At 32.5% G+C, this 24,558-nt stretch overlaps 1 protein-coding gene across 1 annotated transcript; it reads right to left on the bottom strand.

Annotated features, from left to right (window-relative positions):
- Positions 1 to 3,917: 3,917 nt before the first annotated feature.
- LOC110919685 (ATP-dependent DNA helicase PIF1-like) lies at positions 3,918 to 4,799 on the bottom strand. Its single transcript, XM_022163948.1, has 2 exons — positions 4,639 to 4,799; positions 3,918 to 4,212 (listed from the first exon to the last, which is right to left on the bottom strand). The coding sequence occupies exons 1-2, from the start codon at positions 4,797 to 4,799 to the stop codon at positions 3,918 to 3,920; spliced, it is 456 nt and encodes a 151-aa protein (XP_022019640.1).
- Positions 4,800 to 24,558: the final 19,759 nt, after the last annotated feature.

Below are 24,558 nucleotides of genomic sequence, written 5' to 3'. Positions count from 1 at the left end.
GGCCGTGGAATTACATGAGCGCCATATGAAATATTGAGAAAATGTGAGAAGTGGAAGGTGTTGCCTAATGAGGTTTCAGAAGTGAAAGATCTAAAACAAGTGCGTCGTGGAGTTATAGTGCGGGTGGTTCGGATGCACGTTGTGCTGTCAATATAAACGATGACCCCGAGTTCGAAGATGAAATTCCAACTCCTAAAGCAGCCACTCAGAAGGCTTCGGGTTCAAAGGGAACGAGCTCGAGTGATGCGTCTAAACTTGATACAATTCTACAAAAATTTAACCATTTTATGGGAGTAAGAGGATAGGTACAAAAAGAAAGAGAAGGAAAAGGAAGAAGCGGCGACAAAGGAAAGGGGTAGACTTGAGTTTAATAGGAGGCGACTCAAATTTGATATACAAAATCAAGAAGCCAAAACGTTCCGAGTCATGAGAACCTATATCGAAAGCATACCCGAAAGAGACTGTGTGGTGCTCTCAAGGATGAAAGACAAAATCGCAAAGAAATGGCTAGGAGGAAGTGGAAGTGGGCTATAGTTTTTTCTTATTTTTAATTTATGTTTTTTTTTAATTATGTCTTTTTTTCTAGGCTATGTAATTTTATTTTTTATTTAATGAAAACTTTTTATATTTTTAAGAATTTTGGTATTAAAAAATAAAAATAAAAATAAAAGGGGGAAGGAGGAACCACACTTCATGTTTGGGGGAGAATGATGAGGAGGAAGTGGAGGGTGATGTGGTGCTGATGTGGACTTGGAGGAAGTGGAACCAGGGGCGGATTTACGTTGTAGTTAGGGGTAGCCCGGGACACCCCTCAATTTTCTATGTGAAGTGGTTTTCTTTTTGAAATATTTGTTTTATTTATTTAGGATACCCTTAAAGAAATGTTAGGATACCCCTAAATAAAGTTGAAGATAAAATAAGATAAACTAAAATTTTACGATTAACGGAAACGAAAATTTCCGGTGACGGAAACTTGCAGTAGCTCATCGTTTTTTTTAAACATCATGAAGAAGATGATGTATTTTATTTATTAAAGAATGAAATAAATGAGCATTGGGAATGAGAAAAAGAAACTGTAAAACTCAGAAGTCACATTTAGTCAAACATCAATTATATCAAACCATTCCTTTATCATATTATTCTAAATATTAATTTATTAATTGTTTACTTCGTTTATTTATTATCTTGCACAAAAGGTTGCTTGAAAATTACATGCACCTACATTTCTCATGAAGTGTACTTGGTGATTATTTTTTAACAGCAACAAAACTAAAAGTTAAAATAATATAAGGAAAAAAACAATAAAATAGTTTTTTTCAAAGCATATGATTTAGCGAATTGCATTTTTTGCTTAGTAGTAAAAAAATATTATGAGAAAACTGCAATTGTACCCTTTAGAGTTTTACCCTGCTGAGACTCTTACCCTCTATTTTGAAAAAATTGTTGCCTTACCCTGACAACTTCCAATTGCATCGATCTTGGCCCCTCCGTTAACTTGTCATCTAAAGGAACGTTAGTTTTGTGTGAAATTACATATTTACCCCTCCTAATTTAATTAAAACCCTAATATTATCCCAATTACTTATTATTATTATTAAAAGAAAAAATGAAGGCCAATTTTTAAGCCTTACAAGCCCCTTAGTGGCACTCGAATTCTCAGAGATAGGCCTAAGTAAAAGAAAATTTAGGATGCCCCTGAATTTTTTTTCTAGTTCCGCCACTGAGTGGAACCACACCCTATCTTCCTATACTAGTAAATGAAAATCTTTTTGTACACGTGTCACTCTCTGGTGCCTCATTTCTTTTAATAATAATATTACATATTAATTTTTTATACACAAAATCTATACTATATAATAAAAGAAACCAGTTTAGGGACACTTGTCATCATATTAGGGCATCTCTTATAGATAACTAGGTTAAAACCCCGTGTATTACATGAGTTGAATAAATGTAATTTTATGTATTAAATAAAAAAAGTTATATTTTTATGAACCTCGTATATTGTACGGGTTAAATAAATGTAATTTTATATATCAAATAATAAAAAAAGTTATATCTTTAAAAACCATGTGTATTACACAGATTAAATAAATATAATTTTGTATACTAAATACTAAAAACGTCGTATCTTAAAAAAAGCCGTGTATAATCGGGTTGAATAAATCTACCAAATAATAAAAAAAACTTACATCCTTAAAAACCCCGTATGTTACACGTGTTGAATAGATCTAAAAAAGAGTTATATCTTTAAAAACCATGTGTATTACACATATTAAATAAATGTAATTTTGTATATTAAATACTAAAAACGTTGTATCTTTAAAAAACCCGTGTATAGTTGGGTCGAAAAATCTACCAAATAATAAAAACATTATATCCTTAAAAAACCTCTTGTATTATATGTGTTGAATAAATCTAATTTTACATAGCAAATGATAAAAAAGTTATATCTTTGAAAACTTCGTGTATTACACGGGTTATATAAATGTAACTTTGTATAGTAAAAAATAAAAAAAAGTTATATTTTTCAAAACCCTGCATTCTAGACTTGTTGAATAAATATAATTTTGTATATCAAATAATTAAAAAGTTATATTTTTAATAAATTAGGATAACATTTAATATTAATTTATTATTTATATATAAGATAAGTAGGAAAGAGAGATATCTGTTTTAAAAATATATTAAATTAACAATTTAGATTTAAGGATAATATTTTATTAAGTATGATAAGATTTAATATTAATTTATTTAGTTAATATAAGATAAGTATAAATTTGAGGATGCCTTCAATGAATGCCACGTGTCCAAAACTTGGTTTCTTTTATTATAGTAGACTAGCGGTAAGACCCGTGTGAAAAGACGGGTCGTTTCTTAGAAAACCATGCATAGCTCATATTGACAGAGAGTAAAAAAAATAATTAGTGCAGACTTATAAAAGAGATATACACTAATGGTCAATAGGTTTATTCAACAACAATTCAATTATGTTGATAACAAACTACTATTTTCTATTAACTGTTAAAAACTTCAGTTGCTTTCCAACAGACTTTCCTAAAAAATGTTATCCGTTATCTCCAACAGAGCTTACCAAATGGATAGCGTAAAGTGAAACCACTGTTTTCAAAACCATCTGAGATCGAAGACAATTCTTGCAATAAGAATGAGAAATATATGGTACTTGTAATTTAAATTCAAATAAAGTTAAAACCAATTTTTGCAAATAAAGTTGACCAATTCCATTGATAATTGCTTAAAGTGAAACCACTGTTTTCAAAAAGTCTGTTTGACCAAAGTCAAACCACTGTTGGCAAACTATAATTCTTAGTGGTTCAAAATCTGTTTGACTTTTGGTCAACATCTGTTTAACTATTGGTCAACATCTGTTTGATTTTTGGTCAATAACTGTTTGACTTTTGGTAAACATCAGTTAGACTTTTGGTCAACATCTCATTTAGAATTCAACAGAGAGTAAAAAAATTAATTAGTGCAGACTTATAAAATTAATATACACTAATGGTCAATAGGTTTATTCAACATCAATTCCTTTATGTTAATAGCAAACCACTATTGTCTATTAACTGTTAAAAACTTATGTTGCTTTCCAACAGACTTTACTAAGAACTGTCATCGATTATCTCCAAGAGAGCTTGCCAGATGATTAAATAGATAGTAACTATCAGATGTTAGTCGACCCATGTTACAAAGGTCAGTCAACAGAAATTACAGAGGTTAGTAAAACAGATATTAAGAGAACAATGTTATTAACAACATGTGTTCTCAGGATAAGCTTAATGCAGAGCAAGTATCAGATGCTTTCAAAAAGTTGTATTGCTTTTCAACAAACATTTCCTAACAACAGTTCCTCCATTATACCCAACAGACGTTGCCAGGTTGACAGATGTTTAGTATCATCATAGATTTTGTAAAACTTCCTTGTAAACTACATTAGTAGTGGTTATACAGACTCGTTTCTCTTTATCACAAATCAAAATTTTCAATCCCTTCCTACTTTTTACTCTAGATACAGCAACATAGAGCTGGCCATGACTAAACACTGGACGTGGAAGATATAAACCAACACGCTCCAATGATTGTCCTTGACTTTCATTTATTGTCATAGCAAAACACAGTGAAAGTGGGAATTGTCTTCGAGAAATCTTCACTGGTATTCTTTTATCTGAAGGTGTCATCTTCAGTCTTGAAATCAAAGTATGATGACCTATATTAGTCCATGTGATAATTTTTGCTTCAATCACAACTTTTCCGAGCTTCGTGATTTGTAAACGTGTACCATTACACAATCCATTTGCCTGATCAATGTTTCTGAGTAACATCACTGGAGCACCAACTTTCAGTACTAATTTATGATTAGGTAAACCAGATAAACGAAGATTGTTTAACACATCAGGAGGAAACAACGCCATATTAAGCTCTGATTCTTCCTCCGATTGGCATAAACTATCTGAACTAAAATAAACCTTTTCTTCACAGTGCAGACTCTCTAACAACTCTTTATTTATTGAATCCACTACTTCATTAGTTGGAGCAAGAATCGCTCTTTGTTGGAAATACGTTAAATCCCACAAAAACTTATTCATGTCCGGATATATATATGAAATGAGAGAAGAAATAGGATTGACTTGGTCATGAATAAGTAAATCATCTGGTATTTCAATATCAATCTCACCATCATTTTCTTCACCAAGCAGACCATCACCAAGTTTTAAAATCCATTCTCCAAATTCCTTTATTTCTTCCAAATCTGCTTCCTGACAACCAACTCTTAATCTCATATTCTCAGTTAGCTTTAGTACTTTACAGTGCCGCCATATATAAGAAGAATTCAAAGAAGCATTGACTATCATTGTTCTGGTACCTTTAGGGATGACCAGAAGAATTTGTCTAAAATCACCACCAAATAGAATGACCTTTCCCCCAAACGGCTTCGATTGCATGTTCGGTTGACTGGAACGTGATATGTCTCTCCTTGTTCTATCAAGAGCCTCAAAACAATGCTTGTGAGTCATAGGTGCTTCATCCTAAATAATCAATGTTGCTCTTTTAATTAAATCACCTAATTCAGTATTAGGCTCTATCGAACATATTGAATTCTCATTAATGTTGATTGGAATTACAAACCTTGAATGAGCAGTTCTACCACCATCCAGCAAAAGTGAAGCAATTCCACTGGATGCAACATTCAATACAACTTCACCTTTTGATCGTAATGCAGCTGAGAATATCTTCCAAAGAAACGTCTTTCCAGTTCCACCATAACCATATACAAAAAACACACCTCCATCACCTTTTTCAATCGCTTACATAACAATTTTATATATCTTTTCCTGTTCGGCAGTTAAACACTTTACATAACGATCATGTTCCCTTTGAAGAGCTAGTCTGTCATACAATAATTCTTTCATTATCAATCGATTGTTCGACGATGAAACATAATTGTCTGGAACACTTGGCATATCATCAAAATTTCTCACTGTACTTCCATTGGTAAGTAGCAACTTTTCAATTTCAGATAGACAGATATTTTCAAGTTCTTCCTGTTGAAGATCCAAATCTAAAACGAATGTTGAAAAAAGTATTAGTTTTTTCCCAATAACAGAGCTATTGCATAATTTTAATGTAATTGGATATAACTTTAATAAAATAATAACATTACCTGCAATACCAGTTATCTTTCGTTGCTGATACAGAATGTCTTCACATAACAGGGACTTCGTTTCTGACCAAAAAACACCAGGACGAGATATCGAATTTGACAACAACAACATTACAAAAAAGGTCCTCAATAAATCTCCGGTTGACCATGTGCTAGCTTCTTTGACAGCATTAACATATTCTTTATCATCATCCAACAGCCCTCGTGAAAAACATGCATCTTTAAATGTTTCAAAAACTTGCCCATCAACTGTTTTTATATCTTCAAAACAGGTTGGTCCCTTAATATGATTCAGCAAAATCCTTAAGTAATAACAATCACCAAGTGATGGTGGGACATAATGTACCCTCCCAATTGATCCATATGGATGCTTTCTTCGATTCCATTTGCGATTTTTAGCATTCCATACATAATATCCTGGAAACTGAACATACCTCAATGTCCTGGCAAATTCATCGACTGTATTACAATTCATCCACTCTGTAAACATTGTCATTTTCACAGTTGGATCAGTAACAATATCACATAAATTATCATGATCGTTATACACAATACTCTGACCATCTTCACAATGAAAAGGTAATACTTCAACAGCTGGATATCTATAATGTATATCATAGATGAATATTTTCCAAGCAGCTTCACAAGCAGAGATATATCTACAATCAAGGTATGCTTTTATCTCATCTACAGCTACATTCTATTCCGTATTATTGTTGGTGCTATTGGCTTGAAAAACAAAAGCAATGTCTCTATCAGGCCCCTTATTAATATATCTAAACAAACATTTGATAGAACCTGACTGGTTGCACCATTCAACGTTAATGTGGCACCGATACTTTCTGAGCAGGAGAGCATTGTAAGGAACTACAAATCTATTATCAAGTGTCACACCATTCTTTACTACCGTATTACTTGTTTGACGGCGACGATAGACAAGATATCCTTCAGAATCAACACAAGTCTCATCTACATATTTTTTTGGGAAACTTTTTAGAACACTTTTGCTGAACCATACATGGACAAAGTGGGTTGTCTGTACCACATGGTCCATGAATCATAAATTGCTTGACAAGCTCATATAATTCAGGATCTCTTTCTTTATCTGGTATCTCAGCAGTAATAACACGATCAATATCAATATCAAATGCATTTGGAAATTTGCTTTCAGCACCCAAGAACAAACATATGTGAGCATGTGGGAGTCCACGCTTCTGAAATTCCACTGTATACATAACTGAAATTTTTGAACAGTGGGCTGTTAGATAAATATAATTAGATGCTCAAAGTAAAAAAATATAACTAAAGGGTACCTCCTTGTATATCACCAAAGAATTTATGTTTCTTGAAATCTTTTATAAGATGATCCAATTTACACTTAAATATTCTAGAGATAATATCCGGTCTGTCTTCAGCATTAAGAGCTTTATCGTGCAAACACCTGTAAATCTCAGGCCAGTTTGGATTACAAGTCAACGTTATGAATAAATCAGGATATCCAACAGACTTGCAAATTGCCATAGCATCCAAGTACTTTTGCATCATATATCTAGAATCACCAGTAAATGATGAAGGTAAAAGTATAGGTTTACCACAACTTGAGGCATTATTCTCTCCACTTTCAATAGTAGCATTCAAATTCTTAAGATTTTGCACTCTAAGTTTAAGTTGTTGTGTCCTTATATAATTCAACCTGGCAGATTCTATCATCGTGTATCCATCAACCAAAAACTGCTGAAATAGTTTTTTCGCATTAACTAACAATGAAAACTGATCTGTCTATCTTGAATTTTGTAACAAAAGAATTCTCTAATTGTAAGATTGGTTCTAAGTACCTCATCATCAATCGCAATCCCTTTATGTTTAATACCAACTCTATAACCATCTTCCGCATATGGGAAAATAAGTGGATATTGCAAAGCAAGGTAAGAGGGATAAAGCTCATTAATTCTTTGAAGACCACCAGACTTCTTTCTAACAACAATGTCCCGTTTATCAAATGCTCCATCAAAATCACCATGTATTAAAGCAACAATTTCTGATGCTGTTGGCAAATTGTGAACTCTTCCATCCTTATCTCTTGTTCCAATAAGCTTCAAGCTTACATCTTGAAACTCATTTTCTTGAAAACAATCTCTTACCATTCTGAAGGATTGGACAAGAGGATTGCAAGAATCCAACATATCTTTAAGACCCTCTATGGTTGTACTATCAAGCTGGTTGTTTCTTGTAGTTTTGCATTCTATGTGAGAACTGCCATAAATATAAAATGTTAAAATTTACATTCATTTCAAATGATAATGAATGTAAATATACTGAAAAGCAAAATATATATTCTTAAATGCCACAATTATCATAAAGAAATTACCTTACTGCTTTTTGACGATTTACAACTTCGTTTTGTGAATCATATATGTAAAGATGGGAGAATTTAGGTTCTTCCCCATCGTACGGAAGTAGACTACCCATTCGATGATAATTCTGACCTTGTAGTCTAAATACATAAGGACCTTTACCTCTCTGATAACTTTTGTCAACCTTCCCACCAAGAGACGTGAAGGAAAACATCATGTTATATGTTCGAATATTATCCCTGAAATTGCGAGACTGTGAGGTTTGACTTTTATATAAATGACGTAGTAATGGAGGAGGTGTAGGCGGTCGTGGTAGCTCAACATCTCCATTTGAACAACAAAGAGAATAGGATGTTTTGTTACGTTTTTTATTTCCCCTAAGAATTTCATCTTCCCATAACATTGCATCACATTTACAACACACAAATATGACCTCTCCATGATCAATATAATCTACAGACTTAGTAAATTTATAAGTCAACATAAGTTTTCTACATATTGAAAAGTTAATAGGAATTTACATTCGTATCTTATACCTTTAGAAACTCCATGAATCTTCTTAACCACAGAATCTGGTAACATCTCATCACTCATTTGTAATTCAATTTTAGATATTCCACCTATATTGAAGCTTGTAAAATCAGATATATATAACAATTCATAAAACTTAAGATTAAACAAATCTTTTGTTTTATAAAATTTAAAACATACAATTTGTAATATCTGATAACGGAATCCTCTCAACAAAATTGGATATTTGCTTAGTACTTCCAAAAGGAGTGTGATGGACATTCCTTCTTTCGACATTGTTGGTTGAACCTTGTAAAATAGAACATATGTAAGGATTCTAAAAACATAACATATACATACATATTTCTTTTAAATTTTGTTTGCAAAACTATATTACATACCACTTGAAGTATTTGAAAATGGAATCCTTTCAACAGAATCAGATGTTGATGCAGGATGACAACCTCTGTTGTTTCTCTTTTGTTAAAGAACATACTTCCTTTTTTCTCTTTCTTCAGCATACATTTGACGTTGAATTGCTTGAAGGTCAATTTCATACTTACTTGAAATTGTGTTATGTGTATCCATATTTTAAAATACTTGAATGGAAAAGATTGTTGACAACTCGAGAAAAGAACTTTGAAAGTATTGTGAAAATTATTTGAAATTACCAAAAAATATCTGCAGTAAGTATACCTTTTACTTGTGTAGATGAGTGAAACAAATTACTACTAATATTTGGAGTAGCATAAACAGGAAGATGATACACATTCCTTCTCTCAACATTGGTGGTTGAAACTTGTAAAATAGAACATATGTAAGGATTCCAAAAACATAACATATACATACATATTTCTTTTAAATTTTGTTTGTAAAACTATAAAACATACCACTTGAAGTCTTTGAAAATGGAATCCTTTCAACAGAATCAGATGTTGATGCAGGATGACAACCTTTGTTGTTTCTCTTTTGTTGAAGAACATACTTCCTTTTTTCTCTTTCTTCAGCACACATTTGAGGTTGAATTGCTTGAAGGTCAACTTCATACTTACTTGAAATTGTGTTATCTGTATCCATATTTTAAAATACTTGAATGGAAACGATTGTTGACAACTCGAGAAAAGAACTTTGAAAGTATTGTGAAAAATTTTTAAAATTACCAAAAAATATCTACAGTAAGTCTAGCTCTTACTTCAGAAGATGAGTGAAACAAATTACTGCTAATATTTGGAGTAGCATAAGCAGGAAAATGATACACATTCCTTCTCTCAACATTAGTTGTTGAAACTTGTAAAATATGAAACATGTGTAAGGATTCCCAAAAGATAACATATAAATATATATTTCTTGTAAAATTTTGTTTACAAACCTACAAGGCATACCACTTGGAGTGTTTAATAATGGAATCCTTTTAACAGAATCGGATGTCGATGTGCGATGAAAAGCACTCTTGTTTCGCTTTTGTTGCAGAACACGCTTCCTTTTTTTCCTTACTTTGGCACAGACTTGACTTTGACTTGGTTGAAAGAACAGTTCATACTTACTTGAAATTCTATTATCTGTAGCCATAATTACAAATATCTGAATGAAGAAGATTGTTGAGTACTCAAGAAAAAGACTTTCAAAGTATTTTGAAAATCGTTTGAATTATTTGAAAATGATTTGACTTATTTGAAAAAGAAAGCTATATTATTAGGGGGTAAAATGTAAGTTCCTTATCTCAATGGCGGTAAAATGTAATTTATTATCCCAATGACGGTTTACCTTTTTACATAGAGGCAGATAGAAACATACTTTACCTTTTTAACGACTCTCCAAATCCCCTTTACAAAATTGTTTGTCTGATCTCCTAAAAAGTGCTTCAAGTTTTAATCACCGATGTCCATTTGAAATATTGAGTCACTCCACTTGAATTCTTCTTACTTTTGACATCATCAACAACTTCGATCAAGGTATAATAATATTTATTAAAATTTGTATATACATTAGTTTCATATGCACATGATTAACAACTGTTATTAACACTGTTCTCAATGTATTGCATGTTTTAGATGATATATCAATTTAATTTTTTATAACGTTTCTGATTTCAAGTTTTGTTCGATATGGTGTTACATTTGGATTCTTGAAAGCAATCGATAAGGTATATTTTGTTGTTTTTCTTACTTGATATTAAATAATATGATTAAATGAAAAATCTTTTATTTATTGACTTGCATCCAAAAAAAATTATTGAGAGTGGTACTCGATTCTACAGTTTTTAGAAGAATCTTTATTTATTGTTATACTCTAGATAAATCGATAAATATTAAATGCGTTATCTGAATAACATTGTTGGTTCACATTTGTTATCCCATCCTTTATAAATAATGAAGTATCTGGTAAAATACATTGTCTCATTTTTTCTTTGATTTTTAACCAGAAACATAATATCTTGGAAGATGTCTTTTTATAAATATTTGGATTCTCTTAATTCCAAAATCTTGGTAAGATTATTACATTAAAACCATTTTCTACAGTTTTATTGTTAACAATTAATTCACATATAACATTTGCCAATACTTAAATACTTGAACTCAACAGATAATACCACAAAACTTTGCAAACAATCATTTACTCAAAGAAGTTCCTGGTAACGTTGGCGTTATAGAGTGTGTAAACGGTATGAGATGGGATTACCGATTTTCAAAACATAATGGAACTTTTGCTCTAAAAGAAGGATGGTCCTCAGTTGTCTCTGACGTTTCATTGAAAGAAGGATGTCTGTTGGTATTTAAAAAAACTGCACCATATACATACCTGCTGACACCTTTTGAAAAATTTCATCATTATCCAACAAAACTTCCAATGATTTCTATGTTCACATCAATATCGTTTGAGAGGAAGTTTGGATGTATGGATTCATTCTCCCACAGTTTTACTGATGTTTTTAAAGACGTGTTGGTAAGTTTTGGTATTTTAATCCAATACTTAAATGTTACTATAGTAATTAGTGATATATTTGTTAACTTATAACACCTCGTAAAATCGTATCCAATGATGTGATGACACGTGTAATGAACCCTAATAAAGTCAAACGTTGACTATGAGGGACTAATTTTGTCAAAAATCGAAAACTTTGATTATGAAAGGACTGGAAGTGTTAGAAAACCTAAAATAAGTTTCTAAATAACCTCTCACGATGATTATATTCACAAATGTGCCACTCGATGATTAAGTGTAGCCGTTTGCGTAAATAATTGAAAGTTTGCGCAATTAAGGGTTAAAGCGTCAACATGTAAATTCTTACCTCTGAGTGACCTTTTAACAAACCGGGAGCTTCATAATATTTAATTATACTCTCAGGAATGCCAAATAATGGCCATTTAAGGTTTTTGTGCCTATAAGTAAAGTTACGCGCAACTTTGCAAGATAGAGGGGCTAAAAGTGTCAATATGTTTAATTATACCTCTGAATGACCTTTTAGCGAACCCGAAGCATCGTGATGTTTAATAATACTTTCAAGAATGCCTAATATGGATTAAATGAGGCTTCAATGCTATTAAATGATGAGATGCGCAAGTTTGCGCAATAGAGGGGCCTAAAGCGTCAACTTTTGAATCTACGCCTTTCGGTGACCATTTAAGTGAACAGGAGCGTAGTAATAATTAATTATATGCTTGGGAAGGCCCATTATGGCTTATGGAAGGCATGGATATCATTAAACGGCATTTCACGCTACTTTGCGCAATTAAGGGACTAATTGCGTCAAACTGCAAAAGTAGGTCGAATCGATTGATGACGGACCTTCCGGAATATGTCCATAAGTTAAACATACCCTATTTATTCTTTATATAGCTTAGATATAGGCTTAGAGGTGTTTGGTGCGCAAAAATAAACTTTTATGTCATGCAGGGACTAAAAGTGTCAAAAAGTGCACAAGTTTGCACTTTCGCGCATATCTCGCATTCTGAATATCCCCGGACACCCAAAAATTTATGAAAGCACTAAATATTTTATTTTAGTGTGTGGCATGATAAAATTCCATTCGTCGCGTAGTTTGGATCGTTTTTCGCGTCCATTCGTGTTTCGTCATAATTAGACGAACAACGTGACCGTACGGCCAAACAAACCGACATCCGACATGTTTTTAAGCATGTTTTATATCCTCAATGTGTAGGCATCTTATTAGAGCCTTGAAATGAGATTAACGGACCTTATACGCATCAGAAAAGCCTTTTTAACATATGCGGGGACTGAAACTGTAATTCAGCAAACTGTTTCTGATCTTAACAGCCTTCAAAAGTTGTTACAGACCTGTAACCATCTGATTCAGATGTCAGAGGGACTGAATATGACTTTTTATAAGATATACAGATTTATAAAGGGCTGTTATATGCAGATATGTACTCTCAGGGACTGAACTGTCACATTTGAAAGTATAAAAATGGTTCAGAAAGAGTCAGGGGCTGATGTTATAATTATCTGAAACATGCATAGGCTGGCTGGGCTTAACCTCAAGTCATGAGCCCATTGGGCTACCATTTTTGTGGGCCAACTTTAACATATAACAGCCTTAAGAGTTGTTTTGGAAGATCATGTAATGAGCAGGGACCAAAACCGCATAACAGCAAAATTTAATTTGCTGGGCCTGACCCCAGGCGGGCCGCATGGGCCTGGACCACATAGTTACGCTGGCCGCGTAATGAACAGCAGCAGCAGCAGCAGATTTTTATTTGCTGTTTGTTATTTCCTTGGGCTCCAATCCACCCAAAACCATATTTAAACAAAACATTAGGCTGTAACCTGTTTTGTAACAGCTGGTAGGACACTTGTATTGATCATAACTTATCTCTAAACACATGTCTTAATCCTATAATCATCCCAAAACTATAAATAGGCCATGAACCAATTCAATTCAATTGCTCATTTCCTTTCATTCTTCTCATCTTCTCAATCTGGAGCTTTAGGATCTGTATGGAACTTATATTCTTGTAGAAAAGATAGCATGGACCCTTTGTAAGTGCCTTAGCCCACTCACTAGTTCAGATTTATGTTCTATCAACCGAAAAGTCAAATATCGCATATAAACTTTGACTTTCGGTTTATACTCTCATGGTCCAGCCACTGATCGATTTGGAAGTGGGTATAAGACCATAGTTAGGTAGGTGATTAACCCCTGAAAGGGCACCTCCTAATTCCTTCGTTTACTTAGTTAATCGTCGGGTCAAACCGTTTAGGTAAAAAGTCAAACTTGGCAGATTTGAGCATATTAATTAAAACCATAGAGGCAGATGTTATAAATGATATTTTAACACTTTAATAACTTGGTAATGATTATTAGATCATGTCTAAGCTGGTCCAACCCGATAATTCTAAGTTTAGGGTCGGTTCACAACCGAAAGTCGCAAAAGCTTGACTTTGCTTTGACTTTTCAGTTCTGACCCGATTAAACTTGATTCTTCCATGTTTTAAGCTTCCATTAGGACCTTATTATTCAGTAGTATAACCCTCTGGAGTTATATTGCACGGTTCCTTGTGGTTTGAATTATACGCTAGTTTCCGCTATTATGCTTATAAACGCCCATTTTGCCCTTTTGACATAAGATTGAGATTTTTAGAAATGTGAGAGGATAAAAACCTTTGTTACTGATATATAAGCTTGTCCCGAAAATTTGACATCAGTTCTTCGTCCCAAATAGGAGTTATGCTCGATATCGTAATTAGAAGCTTTTAACTAAGTAAATTGCGATATCTTGCATAAAGCATGTTTAAACTTGGACTTTGACCCAAAACTCATTACCTACTGTTAAGATATTATTTTTAGGGATTGTTGGAATTATTGATCAGATTATAAACTGATCATATCATAGAGTTCTTGTATTATTCGGTAAATGACGCTAATACCCTTTTCATGCATAAAATAAGATTTACAAATGATTTGAATGCCAAACCTTTTCCTACTGATTTGATATATTAAATAAATTATTTTGAGCATTCAAAACTGATCAAAATCTCAGATTTCCATAAAACCCCTTAATTATCGTCAATTAGCGATTTTTACGCTATTTAGGTGCATAGTATGGTTTTAAACCATAATTAACACCTAAGACATATTACCTACTGAATTTTTAAACAAATTTTAATATTATTACAGTAGGTATAAGTGGTGAATTCAGAATTCCAAAAATGCCCGTAAAAGCATATGTGAAATGACCAAAATACCCTTTCGGGACATAGTTTGGCCATAAATGGTAAACCTCACATATGTATGATATCTTACTGATGTAATGAGATAAATTAAATATTTTTACTGATTATAAAGGACCAGAACTACAGGTTGTTATAAAATCTCTTTTATAAGTATTAAAATTACCAAAATGCCCCTACGGGACTTAAAATGGTCTTAAATACTTTTTGGGCATATATGTTGACATCCTACTGATGTATTGACATATTCTAAGCATAATAACATATGGAACTTGTATATGATTCATTTGGTTACCCGTTACGCATTTTACGTGTTCGGATCGGTTTATGTAACTAGTTTATGCATGTCTGCCGAAACGGGTTTAACCTTATCATTTTGTCTCAAAATCCAGAATGTGTTTAGTTTACCCATATTATACAAGTATCCAAACTTGTTGGGTCTAAATAACACTCTATTCCGGTCATCGCTTAATCTAGCGTGTCGTACCGCTTTAGATACTTTGAGCTAGCCGGTCTAAGTCTACGACTTAAATAAGACCATTAGCATTCTGAATTGGCTATATATTACCATCACTCCAGACTAGAGCCACCCGATAAAAGCTACCTGCATTTAGATAGATTGGATGCGACTGGGTTATTATGCTGTGAATGAAGTATTAGCTCAGGTAAATACTTTTAACTTATTTTCCCTTATACGGGCTTGGGATACGCTATACTATTACTGCTTGGTCGGGTGTGGATCAATCAAATGCCGGATTGTGGCTAGTAAATCCACAAAACCTGTTTTGATACTGTTCTGTTGATAACTTAAACATTGGGGGTTAATGTCACGACCCCCGACCCCATCCTGGACAGAATCGGGTGCCGTGATCAGCCGAGTGGTACCGGTGATTATTTTGAAAAACATTGCAGCGGAAATTTCATCAGGACCGTGAGTTAGGAAAAATATCAGAGTTTAAAAACACCAGATTTGATTTATGAAATAGATGGGATAAACCCATGTTTTACAAAGGTAGCTATAATAAAAACGATATTTCTTAATTTGATTTAATTAATAAAATAAGCCACTTTTGGAAGTCCTTCAGCGCCGGATCGAATTCTTAATCCAATCTACTGTAACTACCTGAAATGCGTTTTAAAAAGGTTTTGTCAGCGGGGAAATACTGAGTGAGTTCATCCAATTTACTGAAAACGACACATTTGTTATAATTCACAGTATTAAGAGTGATTACAATGTTTCTGATATCAAACCAACTACCCACGGTACTTTGTCACTCGACCCATTGGCCCTCTCATTGTCCAATGGTGTCTGTGATTATGGTCATATCACCCATTGGCTGCCCCAATGGTGAAGATTATCAAGTACGTATACAAAACCCCACATACCGGCTGTAACTTGGTGATTACAAAGACTTAATCCCTGTAATTATAACTTTGAAAATAATTTGGAGTTTTGTAAAACAGTTGATAAAAAGAGAATGACTCACTTTATAAGCATGCAGTATTGATTTAACAAGCTTCTGGATTCTATTCCTTCTGATAATTAAGTGTATACTTTATTGTTTTGGATCTTCTAATGTTTTAATAGCTTGTTTAATTGTAAGTGTGTAATTGGGAGTATTCGGGTAGTTAAACATATAGTTTAGAATGGAATACGTATTTGTGTAAAACCCAAATCAAACCTTAACGGTAGTCACGAGATTCGAACCTTAACGAATTTCACAAAGTATAGTCTTATTCAGACAGTACTTTGGTATCCATTTAATGAACTCACAAAGTATAGTACTTTGGATTCCGTTTAACGAAATTCACAAAGCACAACACTTTGGCATTCGTTAGATGGTTCCTGAATCGATCGGACAGAACATCGCTTTGGTGATTATTGGTTAGAACACCAACGTATAGAGAAAAGAAGAAAAGAAATGAGCAAGGAAGAATGAAACCCTAGGTTCTTATTTAAAGCAAGCAAGCAAGCACCTCAACAATCTTTCTGGTCGATGTGGGATAAATTGACATGCCTACCTGCCTGCTTGACCTGCTAGCTAGCTTGCTTGTACATATTAATTCAGCTGCTTCACTCATTTTTCTCGTATAACTTTTAAAATATGACGTTTTATAAAACGATGAACATGTCTTTAGAACGAGCATATTTTTATCTATGTTTAAACTTAAGTTTCATTAAAAACGGAGTAAGGTAAAAAATAATATATTTAATTATTAATAGTAAACGTTCTCATATACTCAACCCCATATATATTTATTTTTCATGTATATCTATTTAGGTGATTAATAAATCTTACTCAGCTTAATTAATCTTGATTAGCTTAGCTTAATTAATCCTGCTTAGCTTAATTACTCCTGCTTAGCTTAATTAATCTTGCTTAACTTAATTAATTAATTAACTACTTAACTAATTAATTTATCTTAACTCTTATAATTTGCTTAGTTGATTACTTAACTTAATTAGCAGATTAATTAATATACTTGACTAGCTTAACTGCTAAGTTTCCTTGACAACTAAGTTTACTTAACTATTAAGTATTCTAGCGATTCTCTGTTTACGAGTTCTAATTTCTAGATACAATGGAACTCGTATTAGTGTATTAACTCAATTCAACTTTAACGGTAATCACGAGATAGAAACCGTCACAACGAATGACAAAGTGCGATACTTAAACATCCATCGAATTCACGACGAATGACAAAGTATAACCCAAGTTTAAGCAGCAGTTAAACATCCATCGGATAGTCTCAATCGATCGGATAAAGTATCGTACCAGTGATTAGAGTTATTACCCAATAACGGGCAGAGTTTCGGGATTTAGAAGGTATAATCCCGAGCTACTATTTTACTATAATAGAAGCTAATAGAAAGAAAAGAATTGAGCGAAATGGAATGAAACCATCGACTGCTATTTATAGGCTGAAACTAGGGCGCCTCGCGGCCCGCGTAAAATCAAAGGAAGACTTACGCGGCCCGCGTGGGTGTGTGGATCAGATCGGAATATGCTGAGTCACCGGTGGTTGCGACGCGTGTCCCTCAAGCTTATCCGGAGATCCGCCTTGCTGTCGCGGCCCGCGTAAACTTGGAGGAATACCTACGCGGCCCGTGTGAAGCCTTCATACTTATCCGGAATGATTTTAAGTTGACACGGCCCGCGTAAACTCCTCTTATGGTTTACGCGGCCCGCCTGAAATCCAAATTTCTTGTTTTCTTGGTTTTTCATAAACATTAGGGTTTCAGGGGTTCGGGTTTCCACTTACGGAGCGTTTTAGGATATTTTTGGGTGAGTCGTTACATCCTCCCCACCTTGTTTTAAATCTCGTCCTCGAGATTTGGACTATGATATCTTCTTGGGGTTATGTTACTTCTTTTAATTAATAGAAACAATATAGGATGGAATCAAAAGATATTTGATAGGCATGAATTTTGAAATAAAACGACTTGGAAACAGTAGGATTTAATATCAGAAAAAAAAACTTACTTTGATCAATTAAGGGAGATTCTGAATTGATAAATCTCTATTTGTGAATGGAAGTATGAAAAATGATTTGTTAATGATTATCCCGAAAATCAATATTGTTTACTTAAATGGTAAGGGTACACAAGACAATAGAATTTAGTGTATCGTAATCTGAGTACATAATTGTACCAAGAATATTAAAATGACGAATCAAACGAATGACGTATGAATAGGGTTTATTATTAGCACAGGCTACAAATTTATACGGATACTGCAAGGTATTGTTATGATTGAAAGAACTCAATAATTATGGTAACCGAATAAATTCACCGTTTTTGAAATTAACTAAGAGTTTCAAGGAAGCGAATCTGGATATTTCAAAAGATGAAATGTTCAAACGAATAAGATGAAATGATATAGTTTCCAAGGTGATTAGGTTCAAGCCAAAAGATATATGATCAATAGATATTTAAAATGAATGTGAAGGACTTTTAGAATCAATAAAATTCTTTGTCAAAAGAAGGCTTACTTTGATTGGTAGCTGAGGAAGATTTATAATTAACAGGTTCAAATGAAATAAAAGCATGAAAATGATTTGTCAAATATTGAATTATGATATGAGAAAATTGATGTGCTGAGATGAGTGAATTGCAAGGATACACGAAAAGATAATAGAGTTAGTGTATTATTGTCTTAATACATAATTGTATTAAGATGATTTTAATCAAAATGTTCGATTAAAAATGGGTGGTATTTTAAATACATTTTCCTTTTATGTTATCATAAAGTAAAATAATAAATTAATATAGATAGTTTTAAAATATCAAAACCCGTCGTAATAAAATAATAATATATGTTTATCCAAATATCCTAAAACTCACAATTATCATTTTTAAAGTCAAGCATGTTTAACTATAAGATTTTATAACAAAATATTTTAAATCATAAAAGTAAAATAATAAATGTTTATTTTAATATCAAACATACTTAAATATTGGCTTGAGTAAATAGCATTTGATATTTTAATATATTAAAATATATATATATTATAAAATAATATTTCTATAAGTATTTAATAGTTGTGAAATATTAATCAAGATGAATAATTATTTATAATATGTCTTGTCCATGAATACTTAGACAATTATTTAGATAATTTTATTCGTCCCTTTAATTGTTTTATGAAAATATGTCTTCTCTCTACAGTACAAAGTATATATATTTTTATATACATTAACTAGTCATCATCATGGTTGGATATTGGTTAGTGCTGCCTTGTTTAAGCATGGGTGATCAGTCCATGCCTAACTAAGGCTAGGCTATCCAAGATCTGTCCCTGATAATAACCCTAGTACTTAAAATAATACTAACACTACTGTTATATTATTACTATTACTATTACTAATGTTGACTCTCAAAATAAATAATAAATAATTAAACATAAATTTAAACGAGAGTATACCTCAAACATAATTTTATACATATATATAAAAATATAAATCCTTCACTTCAATGGTTTTAACAAGAATTTTAAATATAGCAATACTATATTATAATTTAGGTATTTACTTATGTAAATTTCCATATATATTCAATTAAATTTATATTTAAATTTTAAATAAATATTATAGGATTTTCAACTGATGATGAAAGACCAAAGGAATATCATAAAATTTTCGATCAATGATGAAAGAAACTTTAGAGACATACGGAATATGATATGAATTTGTGTACTCTTATCTTAACACATAATTGTATTAAGATTGTTTTAAGATAATGAGCTAACAAAATTTAATAAATAAATCCGTACATAGGTGTGAAAAGAAGATTAGGTCAAGTTTCAAACTAAAGAAAACGCCACCCCAAGGTGTCGTAGTAATTGAAATAATAATAGTGGTGACTGAATGAGTTTACCAGGCTTGAAACCAAATGAAAGTTCAACAAAGTAAAGCTGAATGTTTGTTTTAAACAATCTAGTAGGATTTTCAATTAAAATTGTAATAATTTAATAATGTTTTTCGACTGAAAATAATAAAGTAATAATTATCATGAAAGGTTCGATTGATGCTGTAAGAACCCTTAAGGGATATACTGAAATATGAACTGAATTGGTATATCCTTATCTTAGCACATGATTGTGTTAAGATTGCTTGAATATGAATAACCAATAAAGCGGATTCAATATAAATAAGTAAATAATTAAATCCGTATATGATGTGTGCAAACGAGATTAGCGAAATCTTCAAATTTGTGAAAACGTCACCACAAGGTGATCGTGATTAAGGAAACGATTTAATGAAGTCGAAGATCAAACAAGCATGTTATAGTTCAAGAGAATCGAAGTGCTTGTTGGGATTATTTCGAATATGATGGCCTAAAAATATCATATGGGACTTTAAATTGAATACGTATTGCGAGCAGGTTAACTTGGTTTGAAGAAAACAAGTTTTAAAAAGGAAGTTCGGACATGATCACAACAGAAACCATGTATATCCTTCAAAAGAAAATCGAGTTTTTCAAGAAATTCATTGATTTGATATTAAAGAGTCATCACTTTGTAAAACGCGGTTTACAATGCAAAGATCAAGTATAGCGAAATGATATTTGAACTTTGATAAAACAACAAATTGGAATGATGCCCTTCTATGGTCTTTATAACTCAATTGAACCACATGCGCAACAAACAGTGCATGTGTAACGTGTGGATTTACCAAGAAATAAAATGGATCAATATTTGCTACTATGAAAGAATTCTCATGGCATGATGACCATTAGGGGAAGTAGAAACACGAAGGTCAACTCATTATAGGCAGAAGTCAGAATTGCAATGAAAGGAATATAAGAACTTTATCTGGAATTTCGTGTGATAACTGGTGTTAAGTGACATTACCAGAGAATGTCAAATATGGTATATTTATCATAAAGGAAATAGGGGAATTGCAAAAGTATATGACTTCTTTTGCAGTACCAATAATTATGACTCTGATTAGACTATGCATCGATGATTGTGAAATCTTGTTTCAACGTACCTTAGCAAGATTCATGTCATTGGTAGGATCACGTGGCCAAAAGTGCTTTTTTTTATTAGTAGTTCTTCTACTGACGGAATTAGTATTGGCGTCATCATGCCCAATTTATATTTTCCAAAGGTCTTGCCTTGGAAGTTGTGTGTGACATCGTTTAACGTTTGTGGACGTATAATTTAAGTTTCATATGTTTTCTTGTGCACTAGCACAACTTTACATGCTTCTTTACTTGCGTTAATGGTTTATGATAACTCATTGGTAATTCTTATATTGATGGTCTCCCAACTTAATGGGTTTCCATTGTTTATTATTGTCACACGAGCTACGAGACAAATGATCAAACGAAATAATGTTTGATATTGAAAAAAAAGAGATTCCTGATAAAGAAATCTAGACACATATGCTTGTGCTTTATTCCTAACTGACTTTTGGAATTTCTTATAGATATACATATCTATATAATTATATATTTCACATGCTGTAATATACATACCCTCTATAAGTTCAAGGTATTTAACAGATTCATATTTCCAAAAACAAGTCAGATATCAGGTCATGATATTATTTACGGAAAACTTGTCACTGATTTGACATACTATATACCCCGTCTTATCCGGTTCGCGCCGGAGAGGTAATCTCAGTATATCCGGAATAGCTGGAGAGTCTGCTACTCTATACCCAGTTTTGCCGGAGAAAATTTTCTATTTCCCATAAATAGTATCTTTTCAAGACTTTAAAAATGCCTCTTTTATTAGAGCTTTTATCCAAAATCAAGGAAATTTGTATTTCCATAACATATCTTTATTCTAGACCAAGTAATATTAATAAGCAAGAATTAAGTGTTATTGCTTATTTATCATATCTTGCAATATTCTAATTATCATTCTTATGGTATATCAATATTCATTACATTATACTTATATAAGTAATTTATCTTGAAGCTTCTATTAAGGCAAAATTCTTAAGTTCCAGTCTAAATATCATCCTGAGTGCTACCAGATAATATTAAGTTCCTAATTTTCCATTTAAACTTAGGTATTATTACAACACCTAATTGCTTAAATAAGTGGCTTAGCTTATACTAAGGCATCTTTTCTTATGTTAAAGTCTAAATGCTATCAGCTGTGCTACCAGTTAATACCAGTCTCCTAACTCTTTTTATTTAAGCTTAAGTATTATTATCACAACACTTATAGGCTTAAAGCAGTGGCTCTGATACCACCTTTACTGTCACGACCCCCGACCCCATCCTGGACAGAATCGGGTGCCGTGATCAGCCGAGTGGTACCGGTGATTATTTTGAAAAACATTGCAACGGAAATTTCATCAGGACCGTGAGTTAGGAAAAATATCAGAGTTTAAAAACACCGGATTTGATTTATGAAATAGATGGGATAAACCCATGTTTTACAAAGGTAGCTTTAATAAAAACGATATTTCTTAATTTGATTTAATTAATAAAATAAGCCACTTCTTGAAGTCCTTCAGTGCCGAATCCAATTCTTACTCCAATCTATTGTAACTACCTGAAACGCGTTTTAAAAAGGTTTTGTCAGCGGGAAATACTGAGTGAGTTCATTCAGTTTACTGAAAACGACACATTTGTTATAATTCACAATATTAAGAGCGATTACAATGTTTCTGATATCAAACCAACTACCCACGGTACTTTGTTACTCGACCCATTGGCCCTCTCATTGTCCAATGGTGTCTGTGATTATGGTCATATCACCCATTGGCTGCCCCAATGGTGAAGATTATCAAGTAATGTATACAAAACCCCACAGACCGGCTGTAACTTGGTGATTACAAAGACTTAATCCCTGTAATTATAACTTTGAAAATAATTTGGAGTTTTGTAAAACAGTTGATAAAAAGAGAATGACTCACTTTATAAGCATGCAGTATTGATTTAACAAGCTTCTGGATTCTATTCCTTCTGATAATTAAGCGTATACTTTATTGTTCTGGATCTTCTGATGTTTTAATAGCTTGTTTAATTGTAAGTGTGTAATTGGGAGTATTCGGGTAGTTAAACATATAGTTTAGAATGGAATACGTATTTGTGTAAAACCCAAATCAAACCTTAACGGTAGTCACGAGATTCGAACCTTAACGAATTTCACAAAGTATAGTCTTATTCAGACAGTACTTTGGTATCCATTTAATGAACTCACAAAGTATAGTACTTTGGATTCCGTTTAACGAAATTCACAAAGCACAACACTTTGGCATTCGTTAGATGGTTCCTGAATCGATCGGACAGAACATCGCTTTGGTGATTATTGGTTAGAACACCAACGTATAGAGAAAAGAAGAAAAGAAATGAGCAAGGAAGAATGAAACCCTAGGTTCTTATTTAAAGCAAGCAAGCAAGCACCTCAACAATCTTTCTGGTCGATGTGGGATAAATTGACATGCCTACCTGCCTGCTTGACCTGCTAGCTAGCTTGCTTGTACATATTAATTCAGCTGCTTCACTCATTTTTCTCGTATAACTTTTAAAATATGACATTTTATAAAACGATGAACATGTCTTTAGAACGAGCATATTTTTATCTATGTTTAAACTAAAGTTTCATTAAAAACGGAGTAATGTAAAAAATAATATATTTAATTATTAATAGTAAACGTTCTCATATACTCAACCCCATATATATTTATTTTTCATGTATATCTATTTAGGTGATTAATAAATCTTACTCAGCTTAATTAATCTTGATTAGCTTAGCTTAATTACTCCTGCTTAGCTTAATTACTCCTGCTTAGCTTAATTAATCTTGCTTAACTTAATTAATTAATTAACTACTTAATTAATTAATTTATCTTAACTCTTATAATTTGCTTAGTTGATTACTTAACTTAATTAGCAGATTAATTAATATACTTGACTAGCTTAACTGCTAAGTTTCCTTGACAACTAAGTTTACTTAACTATTAAGTATTCTAGCGATTCTCTGTTTACAAGTTCTAATTTCTAGATACAGTGGAACTCGTATTAGCGTATTAACTCAATTCAACTTTAACGATAATCACGAGATAGAAACCCTCACAACGAATGACAAAGTGCGATACTTAAACATCCATCGAATTCACGACGAATGACAAAGTATAACCCAAGTTTAAGCAGCACTTAAACATCCATCGGATAGTCTCAATCGATCGGATAACGTATCGTACCAGTGATTAGAGTTATTACCCTAATAACGGGCAGAGTTTCGGGATTTAGAAGGTATAATCCCGAGCTACTATTTTACTATAATAGAAGCTAATAGAAAGAAAAGAATTGAGCGAAATAGAATGAAACCATCGACTGCTATTTATAGGCTGAAACT

Source organism: Helianthus annuus, chromosome 16 (assembly GCF_002127325.2).
Source record: "Helianthus annuus cultivar XRQ/B chromosome 16, HanXRQr2.0-SUNRISE, whole genome shotgun sequence".
NCBI classification, from domain to species: Eukaryota; Viridiplantae; Streptophyta; class Magnoliopsida; order Asterales; family Asteraceae; genus Helianthus; species Helianthus annuus.
The sequence above is the reverse complement of the archived record's forward strand: the minus strand, read 5'-3'. Positions and strand labels throughout refer to the sequence as shown.

Bases quoted from the DNA above. Each gene is read 5' to 3' on its own strand.
- LOC110919685 (XM_022163948.1), bottom strand. From the start codon at position 4,799: ATGAGATTAAGAGTTGGTTGTCAGGAAGCAGATTTGGAAGAAATAAAG. The intron at 4,213-4,638 runs TATTTCTTCTCT...TCATCATACTTT, and splicing joins ATTCATGACCAAGTCAATCC to GATTTCAAGACTGAAGATGA.